General features: G+C 42.8%; 1 protein-coding gene across 1 annotated transcript in view; it reads left to right on the plus strand.

The window, feature by feature from the left end:
* Positions 1-20,619, plus strand: part of LOC145392692 (tRNA (32-2'-O)-methyltransferase regulator THADA-like) — a 165,673-nt gene that overhangs the window by 107,307 nt on the left and 37,747 nt on the right. Inside the window, exon 9 of the mRNA XM_080266997.1 lies at positions 15,279-15,364. Within this exon, the coding sequence (XP_080123123.1) occupies positions 15,279-15,364 (86 nt within the window). The remainder of the gene's footprint in view (positions 1-15,278; positions 15,365-20,619) is intronic.

The raw sequence follows: 20,619 nt of genomic DNA on the forward strand, positions 1-20,619 counted from the left end.
GGATGGACACATGTTATGTAATAAAGTTTGGTAAGAGTTAAGAAAGACCAGACTGGGCTTATAAGTTGGGAAGTTCAGTTCTACACACATCAGGAAAGGAGATTGATGTAGGAGTGATTATCAGTAACAGACTAACACCAGCTGACTACATAAATGGGAAAGTAAGGAACATATACGCACTGCTTGCCAATATGAGAGTAGCCTTCACATATGTAAATGAAGACATGCTGAGAAAGTTAGTAACATCAGTCATCAGACCAACTTTGGAGTATCCATCAGTAATCTGGAATCCACAGCTCAAAAAACACATAGATAAGATTGAAAAGGTACAAAGGGCTGCCACAAGATGTGCTCCAAGCTTAAGGGACCTAAGCTATGAAGAATGATAAAAATTAAGCCTACCAACACTGCAAGGGAGAAGGAAAAGAGGAGGCATGATTGTATTATATAAATGCATCACAGGTAAAGAGAAAATAGACATAAATGAGTATTTAACCTTTAGGGAAGCAACATCAAGAGGACACCCCAAAAAACTATACAAAAGGAGAGGTGATAAAGATGTTAGTAAATTCCATTTCCCAAATAGAGCAGTTGATCAGTGGAATGCATTACTGAATGAAATAGTGTGTGTAAAAATTACTGTATTAAAAAATTCAAAGATAGGTACAGTAGGGCACTGCGAAATCCAGATTAGCGAAAAACACTTTCGTGGCAGTCATCAAATATTCCCGTGATTGAACATTCGCTACAAAAAAATACTTTTTCTTGTACTCCGGCACTGTAAGTTGCAGATTCTCGCCACTGCAACGCCAGCGCCAACAGTTAGTTTCAGCCTGCTTCCCACTCGTTTTGTGTGTCCACAAGTTGACTGTTACACTCTTCTGGCCTTGTGTAAGAAGGCGTGAACCTAGAACAGCAGACGGTAAAGGAAAGACCAAATGTGACTACTACAAGGGGGTGAAAAAACACAAGTATGACGACGAGTTAAGAAAAAAAATTGTGGCAGAAATGGAGGAATTCTCGACCTTTGTGGAGGAGCAAGAGAGACAGACTTCAAGGGAGAGGCAAAACAGAGTGAATGTGCTGCATCAGAGGGCACAACAAGAAAGGAATGGTGATGATGGAGAGAGTGTTGGAGGCAGTGGTGGTGATGGAGACAGTGTTGGAGGCAGCGGTGGTGATGGAGACAGTGTTGGAGGCAGCGGTGGTGACAGAGACAGTGTTGGAGGCAGGGGTGGGGCCCACTAGCCCTACCCAAAGCCTCAGAAACCCCCCCTAGCATCAAATCCATTAAGCCTTTCACCCTGGTCTTTCTAGTGAGTGTTATGTTTGAGTGGAGGGAGTGTGTGTGTTACATGTGTAAGTATTTAAGTGTACAGTACTGTTTTATGTGATGTTTTTATATTTTATTGTTAGTTTATATGGGAGAAGGAGGGATGTGAGAAGAGAGGAAGAAAGAAGTAAGATGGAAGTTGTTGAAGCAATAAAGACAGTTAAAATGGGGAAAGCCCCAGGAATTGATGAAGTGTGTGGTGAAGTGCTGAAGCATGGGGGAGAGATAGTAGTAGAATGGATATGGAAGATGTGCTGATTGGCCTGGGAGGAAGGTAGAGTCCTGGGGGATTGGAAGTCAGGTATAATTATTCCCCTGTGCAAAGGAAAAGGGGAAAAAGAAGTGTGTGGTAATCATAGGGGCATTTGTCTTCTTAGTGTAATAGGAAAAGTATATGGTAGGATACTTATTGACAGAGTTAGGGAAATAAGAGGCATTAGTCGGAGAAGAACAGGGATGTTTTAGGAAGGGAAGAGGTTGTGTAGATCAGATATTCATACTTAGATCTTTAGTGGAAAAGTTTCTAGAGAAGGGAAAGAAGTTGTATGTGACCTTCATGCATTTGGAGAAAGCATATGACAGGGTGGATAGACAAGGATTGTGGAAAGTATTAAGAATATATGGAGTAGATAGGAAGTTGTTGAATGCCATGAAGAGTACCTGGTATGTATGAGGGTGCTAAGGCTGCAGTGCATGTGGATAGTAAACTGAGTGAATTTTTCTATATGAAGGTTGGATTGAAAGAAGGATGTGTCATGTCTCCATGGTTGTTCAGTCTATATGGATTGGTCAATAAAAGAGATACAAGGTAGGGCAGTGGATTTTTGCGCATTTTGCACCGCACGAGACCATGCACAATATTGCGCTTTTGCACATGAAAAGGCAGGTGCGCAAGCGCAAATTTATTTGCGCTTGCGCACCAACTCTATGCCAACTCTAATGTATGGAAGTGAAGCTTGGACGTTGTTGGAGGGACACAGGTCAAGAGTTAGAGCAGTGGAAATGAGTTATTTGAGAGGAGCATGTGGAGTTACATGGAGAGACAGACTGACAAATGAGGAAGTGAAGGATTGTTGTGGTGTGGACGTGGATGTGATAGGAAACACACTGAGGTGGTTTGGTCATATGGAGAGGATGGAGAGTGAGAGACTAATGAGAAGAGTGTATATGAGTGAGGTGGAGGGGGGGAGGGAGGGAGAGGCCAAGGATGAGGTGGATGGATGGAGTGGAGAATATTTGAGAGAGGGGTGTGTGAGCTGGGAGCAAGGCAGTGAAATGGCGGGGGACAGGGTGACATGGAGGCAATTTGTTGCTTGTTTGTGGCCAGTGGCCACCCATTATGGGATTAAGGCATCTGGTAATAGATAAATAGATAGAATAATAATAAATAAAAGTAAGTATGCTATTTCATTTAAATATCTTAATATTTTGCAGTACTTCCCACAAATATATGCAAATGCCACTCACTTGATGTAGTGCTGCCTACTTCTTCCTTAGCCATTATCATTCTTTTTCTGTGCCTGCCCTCCTCTCTTCCTATTTCTGCCATCTTTCCTGTCACTTCTTATTGCTTTTCTTTCCTTTACAGGTGGCTTTATATTGAGTGACAAGCCAAATGGTTTCCTGTAAGCCAGGAAACCATTTACAATGCTGGGTGGTAACCATTTAACCAAACCATATGAGTACCCTACATGTCAACAAGTGGGTTGGTGGAGGGTTAGTGTCCCTCCCTATAAAACAACTAACTCAAAGTCAAATGGCCACCCCTTACGGGATTGTGGCGTCTGGCAATAGATAGACAGATAGGTTTGCGCATGCCCTTTGCGACACTGCGCAAGCTAAATATTTGTCAAATTGTGCACTTGCGCTTGCGCAAGGTAGTGAACTGTGGATTGCGCATTGCGCTTGCGCAAGGTCCTTCTTTGTTTGCGCTGCCCACCACTGAACTATGAGGCTTGGTGGATGAGTCTGGGAGAGTATGTAAGAAACGGCATGTAAAGGTGAATGTAGGGAGGAGTAAAGTTATGGTCTTCCAGAGAAATAAAGTCACTGAATGTACAGTGAGGTTGGATGAGGAGGAAATGGAAAATGTGAGTGTGTTTATGTAGTTGGGTAGTGTGATGAGTAAGGAAGGAAATTTAGAGGGTGAAGTGCTTGAAACGGTACAGCAAGGAAGAAAAGTTCCTGGTTCCTTGAAAGCAGTGATAAGAAACAGAGAAGTGAGCATGGAAGTGAAAAAGCTACTACATGACAGTATTGTGATACCATCTCTAATGTATGGAAGTGAAGCTTGGACCTTGTTGGAGGGACAGCAGACAAAAGTGAGAGGTGTGGAAATGAGTTATTTGAGAGGAGCATGTGGCGTCACATGGAGAGACAGACTGACAAATGAGGAAGTGAAGGAGCGTTGTGGTGTGGATGTGGATGTGATAGGAAGAGGTAAGAGAAACACATTGAGGTGGTTTGGCCATGTAGAGAGCATGGAGAGTGAGAGACTGATGAGGAGAGTGTATGTGAGAGAGGTGGAGGGGAGGGGAGGGAGGGGGAGGCCAAGGATGGGATGGAGGGATGGAGTGGAGAGGTATATGAAAGAGGGGAGTATGAGTTGGGAGCAGGGCAATGAAATGGTGGGGGACAGGGTGACATGGAGGCGATTTGTTTGTGGCCACCTCTTATGGGATTAAGGTGTCCAGCAATAGATGGATAGATGATTTAATGTGTTAATAGCAACATTTCAGGTAACTTTAGGATGTATTTAATGTAGAAAATACAGCAAGGGGGTGAGTTTTCTTATGGGCCCTTTCCCTGTTAGCATATTTCCCGTAAGGTCAGTGCCCCAGCTTTGGTGGAATCAACTTTCACGGCACTTTTCGAACAGTCCCTATTAAGTGCGAAACATGGTGCCTTACTGTATGATAAAATGGTTCAAAACATGGGATAGTACGAGCTTGAATCAATCCTGAAAAGATACAATTAGGTAAGAACAATTAAGTAAGCACACACACACACACACACACACACACACACACACACACACACACACACACACACACACACACACACACACGGACACAGTCTATTAATCCATGATCTAAATATTTTATGCCCCATCAGGAGCATCGGAGCCCAGGACTTGGCTGCTCAGTCATGACATTTAAGGTGAGGGTGACTAACCTCACTTAATCCTCAGTAGCATTATGTGAGCCACCCTTTGGATATAAACCCTTATGGGCTTATTTGTGTTTGAATACCTTAACCCGCTAAACCACCAGGTGTCATTTGGTTACATGATTAACACCCATCTCAATTAATGGTTTACTGGTTTACAAGAAACCAGTTTACCCTTCTCTCAGTGTAGTCACCCGAAGGCAGCACTATGTAGGTGAGTGCCCCCAACTACTTAAGCGCTCTCACCATATACTGGTACCTTACCATACTACAAGCACATTCACCTGACCACACACCATATGTCGTACCAGCGTCAGTCATTACCGTATTCAGAAACAACCAAGTCTTGATCTCAACCATTTTCTGTATATACTGTATTTTAAAATGCATCTTAAAAGAAAATAATGTATAGTATATGCTTGTTTTTTGAAAGCAGTAATAAGAAACAGGGAAGTGAGCATGGAAGTACAAAATCGCCACACAACAGCATTGTGATACTGTACCAACTCTAACGTATGGAAGTGAAGGCAGGACCTTGTTGAAAGGACACAAGTCAAGAGTGAGAGCAGTGGAAATGAGTTATTTGAGAGGAGCATATGGAGTCACATGGAGAGACAGACTGACAAATGAGGGAGTGAAGGAGCATTGTGATGTGGATGTGATAGAAGGCATTAGGAGAAATACATTGAGGTGGTTTGGCCATATGGAGAGGGTGGAGAGCAAGAGACTGATGAGAAGAATGTATGTGAGTGAGGTAGATGGGAGGAGAGGGAGGGGGAGGCCAAGGATGAGTTGGAGGGATGGAGTGGAGAGATACATGAGAGAGGGGGGTGTGAGCTGGGAGCAGGGGAGTGAACTGGTGGGGAGAGGGTGACATGGAGATGATTTGTTTGTTGCCACCCCTTATGGGATTAAGTCGTCTGGCAGTAGATAGATAGATAGATTTTATTGCCTGTGGTTCCAAGCTGAGATTCTGAAGGCTTCACTGAATGTAAAGTGATTGTGTTGTCTAGTGCTCTGAGCATCTGGTTCTCTTTTAAGTTTGTGGATACTGCCCACCATTTTTATTAGTGGAAATAAGGGTTAGGATGATGATTATGAGGTATGCCAGGACAAACTAGCTTGGAGGCTGTTGTCATGACCACTTCCAGTCGGGGAAGAGCAAAGCATTAGAGATTAAGATGATGATCTATGATGATGACTGAACACTTAAATGATGAGTGCAGGAATGTATGGACCATTTCACTTGATACAATACTCTGATGATAGTTTCTCCTACTTTACTGTTTCAGGATCCAACCTACCCTATGTGATAATGATAGTAATGATATTTTGAAAAAAAATAAGTACTGGAGAGTGGATGGTACTCACAGCCTAACTGTATGTCACAAGTTAAGAGGGACTTGAAAAAGGAGAACTTGAAACTCACTGATGATGTAGGGATGTGGTGTCACGGGGGGAAGTGAAATTAAAGAATAAAATGCTGATTTAAGTATATAATCAGTTGACACAAGGTAAATCAACTTGTGAAATTCAGTATATTTTACTTTCTTCCGGCTTACTTCACCAATTCTCAAAAGACGAGAATTTTATAAGCTTTCTCAACAGTACACAGCGGAGACTAATTACTCACAAATGCAGAATTATTGATACTGTTGGCCTCTGAGAAAGTTTGATCCTTGCCCCCTTGACAGTCATTGATGATAATAATCGAGACAAGTTCTAATTCTTAACTCCTAGTTGGCACAATGGATTTAAGAATTAATACCAAAGAGCTGGCCTAAATACCAGTTGTGATTAATATAAGAAATTTGTGCAAACTGGGATAAGCAAAAATAAGAAAGCACAATGTGGAGAAATCAAACACGATACTACTTTTACATTAAGCTCAAGAAAGGAACTGTAAATTTATTAATACAACAAAAATTTACATCACAAGAATCTCAGAATGAATTCAGGTGTCAGAGGAAATACACTCACTCACTCGCTCACATTCAAAAAGCTAATTAGTCTTAAGCCTAGGAAAAAGATCGGAAATACTAGTCAGTGGAGGAAGCGGAGCAAGCTGCACAGCCGATCATCAACTTAGTGGAAGGATACAGGATCATTGAACTGCTAGAGACTGTAGACACTACTATGAGGGGCCTGCTTTGCACTGCGCTCGACAACTCCTCATCCCGTGATCGTCCAACACCAACTGACTAATGTAACCGAGCTGGGCATAAAGCAAGAAAGATGGACGCAGCTTAACAGTCAGAGAAGCAGTGCCTGGGAATGACAGTTACACAAAAATTTTTGCTCAGTGTGTCTATACAGAAAGACAGTCACTTAAGAAAACAATGACAAGGGTTACAAAAACTCATTACGATATGAGCCCAAAAGCAAGGCAGTTAACAGACTGAATGAAACTCTGTGCATATCAAAATTCTTCAGGCGTTCCCAATATAGTACTAACACAATGTCGCGAATTAATTCATGACATTATGTCCAATCAGAATAAAACTTTTTATACAAAATTTAATAGTAGGTAATATTTACATCCTAACTCAGTCACACCAGATTCACAGTGTGGTGTGTGTACTATCCTGCTACAGGAGAAAATCACTGTCGCCAATTAATGTAAAAACCTCGTATTTACGTTAATAGAAGCAAGCTTCAGGAAAAAAAAACATGATGATGAAAAATCCTGTGCTCAGGTCAAACTGAGTGAAAGTTCACTACATTTACATTAACAGCTAATTGTTACGTAGCGTGGTGTATGTAATACACGGATGACAGTAGTAGTGTAACTGTACCTACATGTAAAATGATATCATACAAATTAATAGTAAATGGCGATGACGAGGCAGAAGAGAAGAGGCGGCAGCGTGCGGCAGAGACGATCAGTTGACCTGCACGGGAAAATGCTATGTCTGCCATCTGTACCTGCGAAATCAGTCAAGTTGGAGCATCAAAAGTGTCAATGTGATAAACAGTTTGTATTAAATTGCAATTTCTCTCTCTCCCTAGTAGTCAGTACATATGCTACAGAAGGTACACCATTACTTTCTTATTGGGTACATTATTAACTAGGAAATGTAGTCCCAGGGCAGAGTCTCAGAGGACCCTTGCTGTTTACTGGTTAAACCTACATTATTACCCAGGAAACATTGTCCCAGGACAGAATCTCAAAGGACCCTTTTAGGCTACTGGTTAAACCTACATTATTAACCAGGAAACTTAGTCCCAAGACAGAATCTCAAAGGACCTTCGTAGTTTACCAGGAAACTTAGTCCCAAGACAGAATCTCAAAGGACCTTCGTAGTTTACCGGTTAAACCTAACTCTACACTTATGATTAATATTGGTAAGCTGAGATTCCCTAGGCAAACTCAGGCAGGTCACATTTTAACGTGGGTGTGAACTCTCATGTGGATAATGTGTATTCTCTGGGAATCCTCAGAGAGGCCCACAGCTCGAGACACACCGCAAGGTTATTCAGACACAACCTCAGATTGCCTCCCCGGGGGTCTTAAACTTCCCCCTTAACCTACGGTACATATGTACTGTATGTACAGGCCCTGGACATAATGTGTCTTGTGGGACCAACGGGCGAAACATCAGGTCTGCACGCACATTACCACTGCCCTCTCTCACAGTTGACTCAGAGATTACGGGTGTGGATTCAAACGGCGCAGAAAGGACATGTCCCTGATTGATGGTAAGTTAACACACATCACAGGAATGCACAAAACTATCATATTTCCTGGCCAGAAAAAGTCAGCATGGATACGGCCTTGGGTTTTCTTTTTGCCCATGTGACCTCCTGACGCTGAACAATGACCCCATTCTAACACTGCTTGGCGATAGTGGGAATGACAAACTGAAGTTGAACCTCGCCCTGGGGTTTTTGTGACTCACGGTAGAGCCGTCCTTGTTTACGAAGGAACCTGGCTTGACCTCTCCGTGAATACTTAATCACCTTACTCTTTTTGCTTCTTCCGCACAGCAGCAAGTGTCGGGTCAGACTTGTTCTTGGGCAACATCTTGACTACTAATCAGATCTCGCGGCGATGCAGTAGTCACCAGGATGATATGGTTCGGAGCCTTGGCCATGGCTCGTGTTACTGCAGCCGAGGTCTGAGTAGTAACATCTACTTTGCAACTATGCTTGGTACTCGGTATGTTACCTATAATAAGGTCAAACAAAGTTTCTGGCATGACAACTGCAACTGTCGAATCAGTGTAAAAGGGAGATGCTACCTCTATACGTGCCTCAGGAAACAATCTCACTGATCCATCAGTAAGCTGAGCTTGGATCTGTCTACCTGTGTACTCCTCAGGCCGAACTAGACTGCCTGACAGAGCAACGTGAGGAACCATTGTCTCTCAGGACCTTTACAAAAATGCCTCCCACAAACCCTGGCTGAACAAGGAAGGCACTTTTACCTGTGGGAGGGCCTGCAGAAGGAGCGGCCAGCCACTGATAGGGCTGCATAGCACACAACTCTGCAAATGTGATGCCCTGGGGACTAGATGCCTGAGAGGTTGTACTCACCATCTGGGGAGTTGGAGCATTGACCACCTGTGGAGGAGGGCTCACTGTCTGAGGGGGACTAGTTCCTTGTGAAGGAGAACCTGTGCTGCTAGGGACGACACCATTGTGCGGTTGTTGGGGAATGAAGGCTGCATTTGCCTCCTGCCTCCGATACACTGGGGTTGGTGCTGAAAAGGATTGTCCCGACTGTCGATTGCTTGGCTGATACTGCTGCTGGTTAGGGTACTTGTACTACTTCCAAGCAGGTTGCTGAAAATTCTGCCCCTGGTCCTTCTTTTGCGGTTTGTTTGGACCGTGGCCATTATCCTGAGAATGGCCTTGATGCTGGGGTTCAGTCTGAGATGGCTTCCCAGACTTGGCAGTATCTTTCCTATTCCAGGTCTGTTGCGTGCGAGTTTGGTACCCATACGCAGTGAAGAATGCATCAGCCTTTTCCACCATTTGGCTGGCATCCTTTACCTGACAGATCTTAAGCTGAGCCATAAGCTCAGCAGGCCACGACTTTTCTAGCTGTGTGCGCAGCATAATGTCAATTATCCCCTTTCGCATGCAAGGGGTCTTATTTTTCTCCATCCACTCATCTAAGTAAGCAGTGAGACGGTCGAGGAACTGAATAGCAGTCTCCTTTTCTTGGAGACATGCCCTCATGAACTGACTCCTGGCGTCATCAGCTGTGAGACTGTACGATTTGATGAGTGCAGCCTTCATCATCTCATACATGAGAATGTCTCCACGAATTCTGTGGAGAATATTGAGGGCAGGAACCTCAAACAAGCTAAGAAACTGGAGCCGCTTAGCTGCCTCATCCAGCTGGTACTGCTGTGCCATGTCCTCGAAACGAGCTATAAATGGCTTGAATTGCTTGCCTTCCTTGTATGAAGGAAACTTGAGGTGCGGGGTTGCCAGAACATGTGCTTGGAGAGCACTTGCGGAGCTTGGGTCAGCAACACCAGATGTGCCTGAAACCAGGGAGTCTCACTTGAGCCTCAACACCTCGCTCATTTTTCTCACGTGCCTCACGCTTAGCACACTTGTGATGACATTCTCTCTCACATTCCTCGCGCTGTTCTCACTCGTGTTCGCGTTGAATTTTATGCTTTTCACGGGCATCACTCACGCTGCTGGTCATAAATGTACCGTGAGAGCACATTGTCTTTAATTTCCTGGGGATTGGTAAACCCCCTGTCCTTGGCTTCCTGTATATATAAACTAGTAGCCATGATGCTAACTCAACTAAGACTGAGTGGACGAAAGACTGACGTACTGACTGCTGTTTTGCAGAGAAATGCAAATAATCAAAAGTAAAGAATATAGGCACAGGCTGGTGGTGGCCAGTTTTATCTAGTTAAACTGGGAAAGAAAGAAAGAAAAAATTTTTAAAAAATGCAGCTGACTGGGAGAACTTTTGCATAAAATTAATAAAGTAGACTCTGTAACCACCAGTAAGGCAGTGCCAATAAACTTTAGTAACTAATAACTAGCTAAGAGCAAGTGAGTATTATTTCATTAATAACTTTGAAGCTAGGGGTTAATATCCTGGCAAGGTCGCCAGATGTATTGGGGGGAAGTGAAATTAAAGAATAAAATGCTGATATAATTATATATGGTAATCAGTTGACACAAGGTGAATCAACTTGTGAAATCTAGTAAGTTTTACTTTATTCCGGCTTACTTCGCCGATTCTCTAAAGATGAAAATTTTATGAACTTTCTCAACAGTACACAGTGGAGACTAATTACTCACAAATGCTGAATTACTGATACTGTTGGCCTCTGAGAAAGTTTGATCCTTGCCCCCTTGACAGTCAGTATTAATAATAATCGAGACAAGTTCTTGCTAATGCTTAACTCCTAGTTGGCACAACGGATTTAAGAATTAATACCAAAGAACTGGTCTAAATACCAGTTGTGATTAATATAAAAAAATTTGTGCAAACTGGGATAAGCAAAAATAAGAAAGCACAATGTGGAGAAATCAAACACGATTCTACTTTTACATTAAGCTCAAGAAATGAAATGTAAATTTATTAATAACAACAAAAATTTACATTACAAGAATCTCAAAATGAATTCAGGTGTCAAAGGAACTACACCCACTCACGAGCTCACATTCAGAAAGCTAATTAGTCTTAACCCCTAAACCGCGGGGTTGTTTTGGCTTGACTTGCGTGTCTCGCGGGCATATTCGCGCTCCGACAGACTCTCTAAAAATATTTGCCAAAAACCAGTTATTAGTCTTAGAATATTATAATTACATATGCATATGGCACATACCTTCAGCTTTCTCCTGGGATGTTTGTTGAGCCTTCGTTGAGTACCATAGGACTTGTGGAGACCTCTGAAGTTAGGTAACGAAGTCACCACTTTACACTTCTCGACAACCCGTAATATGATTACCACAGCTTGATATTATCACTAGAAACACTATTCTATGATTTTCAAATAGTTTGGAATCCATACTCCAAAAAAATAAACACTGTGAAAGCAATGATAATTACGAGTGCGTATGACCTTCCCACTTGCGCTCGTTCGCCGCTGGTGTTCTGTCATTTATTATTCATAAAAACACTCACACTTTATATTTCTATTACTATATACCGGTAACACTTATATATATCTGCAGTCTTTATCCATAAGTTTCCTTCAGTAATAGTAGTTTATTGTCACTGTAGGCATTAAATTTCTCTTTCAGTAAAATACGTAGCATTCCTTTCCTCGTCCTGTATACTAGCGTTGAGAGCGAATCTGTCACTTGCACTTTCACAACTCATAGTATTCATACATGCTAGTGTGAAACTTTCACTTTCATTACTCCTAGTATATATACTCGTATTCTTATATTACTACTCATTTACATTTCTGTTTACATTCTCTATTTTATTTACATTATTTACATTTCTATTTTATTTACACTGTAATGCACTGTCACTTGAAGTAACTTATAAAACTATTTTCCACTGTTCACTTATATTTACATTCATTGCTTTCACTTTTTTTTTTTTTTTTTTTTTTTATGCGAGGAAGAAGGAACCAAAGGCCATGAGCTCGCAGTAACAGTTCCCTCCAAGAGAAAAACAAAATACAATAGAGAGCATTATTTACACATTATTTACATTTCCACTTGCGCTGTTTTACTCACCAGAAAGATCGTAGTCACTGTCCATCATTTTCATTGATAAATTAGCCAGTTCACGTTCCACAGCAGTCACTTAGCCCTTTACCCCTTTCCACATGAGGTTTAGTAGGGGGTAGAGGTCACAGGGCCCTTTGCATGGGGCTAAAAAGCGGCTGAATTGGACAGGTGCGAATCGGACATGGTTTCACCTTGAAAGACGACAGTAAACTGAATACAGTGTGGTGGCCTAGGGGGAGTGCAATGCTGCCAATGTCAGCGTGGTGACAGCAGCTAATATATACACTATGAAATGATTGGCAGGAAATCTAGACAATACATAATAAGTTAGGTAGTTCCAGGTGAATGTAAATATCACTTAGGCTTCTCCCTTCCTTTCTTATATACATTTTTATTACGAGAATAGATTATACGACATTTCAAGGGGAAATAAATAGCGAAAATTAGCGAACGAATGCACGTGAGGTGTTGTCAGGTGATAATTAGCCAATTCCAGGTGTATGGCACTATCACTTACCTTATTTCTTTTTTGTATGTATTATTTGGTATAAGAATAGGGGCATAGGGCTTATTTCAATGGATGAAATCAGTGGAAAATTCCAGGGAGGATTTACTTAGCGCAGCACAGCCGGGCAGGCGAGAGGAGAGGGTAATGGAGGGGAGGTAGGGAGGGGAGTCAAGAACGGGGAGAAATGGCTAAATTGTCAACAATGGATGGGAGTACAGATGAGATTAGGAGTGCTGACTAGTGTTGGACATTGGCAGTACTGATAGATGATACAAGCCACCACTTGAAAGCCCGGGCAAATTCAAAATAACAGAATCACAAAAGTGATGCCCCGCGGTATGATCCCTTGCTCCCAAGCGTCACGAAAGTGACGCCCCGCGGTTAAGGGGTTAAGCCTAGGAAAAAGAACGGAAATACTAGTCAGTGGAGGAAACGGAGCTAGCTGCACAGCTGATCACCAACTCAGTGGGGAGAGGTTGTGGCTGATTCAGTAGAGAGGCAGCCTGCAGTCCTAATGGACCCAGGATTGAATCCCGGCTGGGGCAGGGAACAGTTTAAGGATTTGAATTTCCTAAAAACCTGACTTTCCTGCTCTACCAGATGACCCACCGACATGTAAAAATACCCCTGCTAATACCAACACACCAATCCTGTATGAGACAGCCCTAGCATGTATTCAGTATGGATGGTGGGTGTTAGTGCCAAAGTGGTGACATGTGGAGGTGTAGGAGGACTACTGGGCTTTGGGATAGGTCACTGCTCCTGAGAAATAGGCCCTGAAGCCTTAGCCCAGAGTTGGACACGTAAAAAAAAAAAAAAAAAAAAAAGAGAGAGAGAGAGAGAGATCGTTGAACTGCTAGAGACTGTTGGCGCTATGATGAGGGGCCTGCTCTGCACTGCTTTCAACAACTCCTTGTCCCGTGGCCGTCCATCACCAACTGACTAATGAAACCAAGCTGGACACAAAGCACGAGAGATGGGCACAGCTGAACTCAACGGTCAGAGAAGCAGTGCATGGCAACGACAATTACACAAAAATTTTTGCTCAGTGAAATGCACTGTCTATACAGAAAGACACTTTTGAAAACAATGACAAGGGTTATGAAAACTCATTACGATCTGAGTGCAAAAGCGAGGCGGTTAACAGACTGAGCGAAACTCTATATATTTCAAAATTCTTCATGTGTTCCCAATATGGTACTACCACAATGTCACAAATTAATTCGTGACATGTGGTAGCCCCAGTGGCTGAAACCATATGATGATGCAGCCTGGTAGTTTCTGTGTGGTCATGCAGCCTGATAGTTCCTATGTAGTCATGCAGCCATATAATTCCTGTATGATCATGCTGCCTGGTAGTTTCTGTATGGTAATGCAGTCTGGTAGTTCCTGTGTGGTACTGCAGCCTTATAGTTCCTGTGTGGTAATGCAGCCTGGTAGTTCCTGTGTGGTAATGCAGCCTGGTAGTTCCTGTGTGGTAATGCAGCCTGGTAGTTCCTGTGTGGTAATGCAGCCTGGTAGTTCCTGTGTGGTAATGCAGCCTGGTAGTTCCTGTGTGGTAATGCAGCCTTATAGTTCCTGTGTGGTAATGCAGCCTTATAGTTCCTGTTTGGTAATGCAGCCTTATAGTTCCTGTGTGGTAATGCAGCCTGGTAGTTCCTGTTTCTGTGTGGTAATCCAGCCTTATAGTTCGTATAGCACAGGAGATGAAGAGATTATATCTGGAATTCATTAACTTTTCCATTTTGTTCTTGCTTTATCAGCATAATTGGTGGTAGGTAGGGGCACTCACCATCCACTCACTCGATGTAGTCTTTCTTTGGGCGTCTGCCCTTTCCTTTTTTCCATCCTTCCTCTTCTGTCTTTCTTTCCTTCATTCTTTCCTCTTCCTTCTGCCTATGGGTGACTTTACACTCTTTTTGTCTTTCTTTCCCTCACTCTTTTCTCATCCTTCTGTCTATGGATGACTCAACACTGAGTGACAAGCCAAAGGTTTTCCTTTACAACAGGAAACCATGTGCTATGCTGGGTGGCAACCATATAACCAAATTATAGTGCCTGGTGGTTTAGTGGGTAATTAAGGCACCCCGGTTGGATTGAGCCTGTGTAGGTTTATATCCAAGCAGAGGCTGGGGTGTATTGCTCACTCAGTACCACTCGGGGATGAGTGAGGCTGGTTACTCTCATCTTATGTGTCATGACCAACTTGCCTAGCCCCGGGCTCCTATGGTCCTCATGGGGCAACATTAGATTGGATGATGGATGGATGGATGTCAGCATAATTTTATACACATTCAGATAGACTTTTAAAACAGTAGGGATAAAATATAACAAAATACACTAAGATAGATGCAGCTGGATTACATGGTTGACTTAAGCCCCCAAGGGTGCAGGGTGATATGCTGGATTGTTTACCTGTCTTCCACATGTGTACACAGGAAACAAGACTAGGATGACAATAGTGAAGTTACTCTCAGAGTTGCTTTGTAGTGTACTTTAATGCTTAGTTAATGAAATACCTGATTTTCATATGTTTTCAATACCTTACTTGTAAATTGAGGTAGCAGCTAGTTGAATTTATGAAGAATATGTATATTTCAGGCAGCATGGGAACTCCCAACGCCTTGTCCTTGCTGGTCATCCTGGCTCTGAAGGAAGATGTGCCACAGGGGTTTGGATTAACTCAGGTACAGTTCTTGCATACAGTTGCTCATTGTACATATTAAAATATATTGGCTTTACTGGCATTGGCAAGGAGCCTGCATGTGGTGGCACTGTGCACTCTTGGTGAAGCAGCTGTGGCATTTACCTGAGAACTAAACCTCCTTATTTCCCTGCACTTGATGGGAAGGGCCCCGGTGAGGCAGTGTCTACAACAAGGGGATGCCAGATTCCTACGCTGTGCTTGTACAGGTGCTGTACCTTACTGTACCTGTAGAATGGACCCACAGAAGCAGTTGCTTGCTTGTGGTCAATGAGTCTTCTTGGCTAGACTGAGTGGGGTTAAACAACAACAACAACTGGCTTTATAGGGTTTATTACCTATTAGCTACACAAAGTGCAGTAATTCCTTCATATATGAACTCCTATATATACATTGCTACATTTATGCACACAACCACTTCAACCACAACACAGGTTCTGAACACAAGCACTACACCAACAACACACACCCACATAAGACTTGCACCACCTCAAACACAGACAGAGGGCAATTGCAAATGGATAACCTTTTCATCCTCAGCAATCTCCATCAACATACTCAGATCCTACACCAAGCCCTCTTCCTCCCATCACCACCAGACAACACCTTTTGTTCCCCAAACCTTGCCCCCATAACATCCTGGAGAGTGGTCAAAACCCTTGGCTCTGACCACCTCCCAACCATCATCACTACCAAAACCACAATCATTCCAGCTGGCCACAGACACACATACACTAATTATAAGAGAGTCAACTGGGAGGCCTTCACAACTGAAGCAGAACAACATTTGGAAATATTTAACAGTACTCAACACTGCTGTGCACATTTTCAATACAATTATTCAAAATGTAGACAAAAGACACATCCCTAGTGGCAACAGGAAGAGACACAATCCCAACTTCACACCAGAAATTCAAGGCCTCATCACCCAATGTGACACACTTCGACACTCCCCAACACCCCATAAACAAGACACATACAACAAGTACAAGAACTTAACACTCAGATAAACAATAAAATATCAGAACAGCAAACACTAAATTGGAATAATTATCTCCAACCACTTGATCATAAAGCAAACTCTACAAAACACTAAACAGCATCACACTCCCCAACAGCATCACTTCACAATCACATGCTGCCATCACAACAACAGACACCATACCCTCAAACAAACAACAAGCAAGCACACTCATCAATCATTTTTCACATGTCAACCATCTAAAGCCCCATCGCGATGACCGACGTGTAATCTGACACGAGACAGTTCCCCACATGTCCAGACTTTGCACCTTTCATTTATAACCAGATGAAGCGCATCTTTAGCAGCCTTAAGCACTCATCTGCTTATGGACCAGACAACATAAGCAACATACACCTTAACCCCTAAATATCGCAATTCGATCTGGCTTGTCTGCCACTGGAGCCGCAATTAGGAGGTGTTTTTTCGACTTTCACCAAGGGGAAAATCAATATGTTCTGGCTAAAGAGGAAGAATTTACACACCTCACAGCACAATCAGCACCCCCCCTAGCCCTAATGGTTACCGCACAATCGAGGGTCAAAGTTGAAAAAAATAAAATAAAATAGTTACCCCCCAAAATTTTCGAAAGCCCCATAGTTTTGATAACTAACTATTTCTATTACTGAAATAGGTCACTGCAATATCATATGTCACACCAAGCCCGAGAACAGGTGTTTTGGGGTGTGGGGAGATTACTTGCTTTTGGGGAGATAAAGTACCCTGTGGGGAGAAGGTTTATAGGTATGGAGGTTGGATAAAACCATCTTTTCTCATGAAAGTAGAGCACTTTAGTTTGTTCTTGACCAACTACTATGAAAACAGATGTGTATGTACGTACGTGTGGGGAGATAAAATTCAATCGGGGAGAAGGCCCACAACGAGTACACTGAACCTTGGGAGATCATTTACGGTAACAACCAATTTGGCTAGTTGAAACAAACAAAATCTATGTGATTTAGCATATCAACCATACAGGCAGGTGTGTTTGCAGGTGTGGGAAGATAATTCACGTATGGGGAGTAATCCTGCAGTGCCTCATAGTACTTCATAAACTTTCAGAAACACCAAATGTTTATATTGCCATGAAGGAAAACAGAATGTTGTTCAATATTGTTGCAGATGCATGCAAGGAAAAGGGAAAATGTAACTGTCTTTACTATATCAAGGTGGAGAGGTTGTGGTGGGGGGAGGGGGTTGGGTGGTGTTGTGGGGGGCTGGGGCTCAGATGCCTGTGATTGTACGTGTTTGCATGTATGGAATAGTATACAGAGAAGAATTTATTATGTTCAGGTACGAAAAGGCATAGGAAAAAAAAAAAACATCGAGGCAATACATATAAAGCACGTGTACATGTGTTGGGGGTGGGGGGAGTGGGGGAGGGAAGGCGTGGTGGGGGAGAACAAGCCAAGCTGCGTGCTCACTATCACACTATGGTTTATTGGGGGCAAATGGGTAGTATGGAGCCGAAAGGGAGGGAGGGGGTAGGATAGGTAGTGCAAGGTTGGGGGGAAAGGTGGGGGGGGGCTGGAGGAGAATGGAATGGGCCTCATGGTTGGGGGAGGGGTAAACTTCGACTAATAACGTCCTATTGGGGCATACAGAGGGGTGGGAGGGTTTTCAGAGAGGGTTGAAATTGCCACGTGGCACCGAACAGCTGTTACGCCACGGCAATGGGTGGGCCGAGAGGAGGGGTGACCCCCCCTGCCCCCAGAGTGGCCGGATCACCCAACCCGAGGCCGGAGGGGTTAGTTCTCATTGGCTTGAAGGGATATACATCACAATCGGGGCGGAGCAATGTGCAGGCAGTTTTTTACAAGGTGCACTATTTTGATGTGATTCCGCCGGGAGGGCTACAGTGGCCAACATGTAATTTGACATGCTTTGGTATATAGGGGTTAAGCACCTTGGACCACAAGGCATACAAGCACTCACCAACATATGAAACTACAGTTACTCACACAACATAATACAGTAATCCCCGTACTTTCCGGACGCCCACTTTCCGGACACCCCACTTACCGGACATTGTGGGCCTGGACCTTAGGAACCCAAAAATGGCCAAAAAATGAAAAAAATCCCCCCAAAATCCGAATTTTTCCCCACCTGTAATTTGAAATTGCCACGTGGCACCGAACAGCTGTTACGCCACGGACCCTTCACCCCTTCCTTCCTTCCTCCCCCCTCCCCTGTCAGGGTTGCCATTTGGTATTTTTCATTACCAAATGTGGGCCAATTTGGTAATGAAAAATTCGTTTAGTAACGAATCAGAATAATGCATTACCAAATGGATTTTTCACATATATGAGGATACACAGGATGGAGATGGTGGATTGTTTGCTCTCTCTGATTAATCTGCTAGCCAACATAGTGTGAAAATTATCAACATGCTGTTAATTATAAGAAGAGTGATTACATGTATTTCCACTTGTATATATAATTAGTGAAGAATAAATGCAAGCTTTATGAATTTGGTAATGAAAAGTTAAATTTGGTAATGAAAATTGAGGAGTTTGGTAATGTGGCCATTGCGATCTGGCAACTCTGTTTCCCTGTCATCAACACTCGTCTCCAACAGTTACTGCCTAACTTCGATTGTGAGTAGATTCTTATTGCAATGGAAGCCACACTTGCTCATTTATTGTGAATACACAGTGAATAAACTGCAATACCTCGCCACTAGACCACATGGGAATTTACAGTGTTGTGCAGTGTTAAGAAATTAGAATTTAGAGTGCAAAGAATTAACTGTGGAGTGCAAATTGGCAGTTGAAACTGGCGGTTGAAACTGGCGTGGTGCAGTTAAGAACAATGTGCAGTGTTAAACATTTATAACTCACAGTGCAAAGAACTAAGTGCAGCACAACACTGGATTACTGTATGTGCTTCAAGAGCACTTTCACCACTGTCAAAACCTTAGAAAAGGCGGCCACAAACATGCTGTAAGTATCCTGGTTGAGGTACAGTCTCTTCTAATTCCTCATTCTTTGGTTCCTTTTCATTAATTCATGCTTTATGTCCATTATTGGTGTGAATAGGGTCTTAAATAGGTGCTATGCATGTCCGGTAGGGAGTTATTTAGGTGGCTTTCAAAGTTAGGCTGGGTTAGGATCCTTAAGTACCAGTCCAGGAGCCAGGGGCCCACTTTCCGGATGAGACCACTTTCTGGACATGCCTTTGGCTCTATTACATCGGATAGTAGAGGGATTACTGTACAGTAAAAGTCCGATTATTCAGTAGATCCGATATTTCAGCAGTGTTGAGAAATAGTCCCATTTATGAAAGTCTTTCATTGTTCGGCAGATGTTCAGAATCATCTCAGCAGTCCAGGAAGTGTCATTTGTGACTTGTAGGCCTACTGTGTCATTGCACTTGTATATGTTCACTAGTTTTTATATTTTTCAGATTTAGGTATAGTACTGTATTGATTACAGTATTGTACAGTGTAATAGAGTACCCCCCCCCCAAAAAAAAATAGCGAGGGTTACATTCCAAACACCCTCATTAATTATTGAAATTCGCTAATTCTTGACGCCTTCCAGAAAATGACATTTACCGATAATTGCGTAGCCCATGAACCATTGATACTGTAATGCATTACCCATAAGTAAACGTGACTTGTTAAATCTGTTTCCCTGTTGTCTTTAGCCGTACGGCTGTGACAGCTCTTGTTTGATTCCTCAGCATAATGGTGGAAGGGACTGTCCTAAGTGTTTAACTAAACCTAACCTAACCGAGTTTAACTGTACCTAATAATTTAACCAAACCTAACCTAACGTAAAGTCAGAAAAATACATAAAATAAACTGGAGGAATATGAATTGGTGAGGTCTTTCTGATGAAAGTTAAACTTACATTTAGTGCTCAATCTTTTTTTCGTTTTTGTGTGTATATGTGAAAGAGAGAGTATTGATGTAAACAGTAATGTATACCATTAACCCCTTAATAACCCCCGGCATTGAATAACGCTTTACAGTACCAGTGTCAGTGACGTCCAGTTAGTGTGAGCTATAAAAAACTGTGAACAATTATGGGAAGGGAACGAAGATCACTGGTATGTTTACATGACTCTGTGCTACCATTCCAAGCTGTCAGGTGGTCACTTAATCTCAGATGTTTTTGCCCATATGGCACATGGACCGCAACTTTATCAGTTAGGCATATGTGGGAGACCTTCCTCTACCCAACACCAGGTGGGGATAATGCCTAGCCCCACCT

The sequence above is a fragment of the Coenobita brevimanus genome, chromosome 23, assembly GCF_032717465.1.
Source record: "Coenobita brevimanus isolate Jiangsu-jjx chromosome 23, ASM3271746v2, whole genome shotgun sequence".
Classification (NCBI taxonomy): Eukaryota; Metazoa; Arthropoda; class Malacostraca; order Decapoda; family Coenobitidae; genus Coenobita; species Coenobita brevimanus.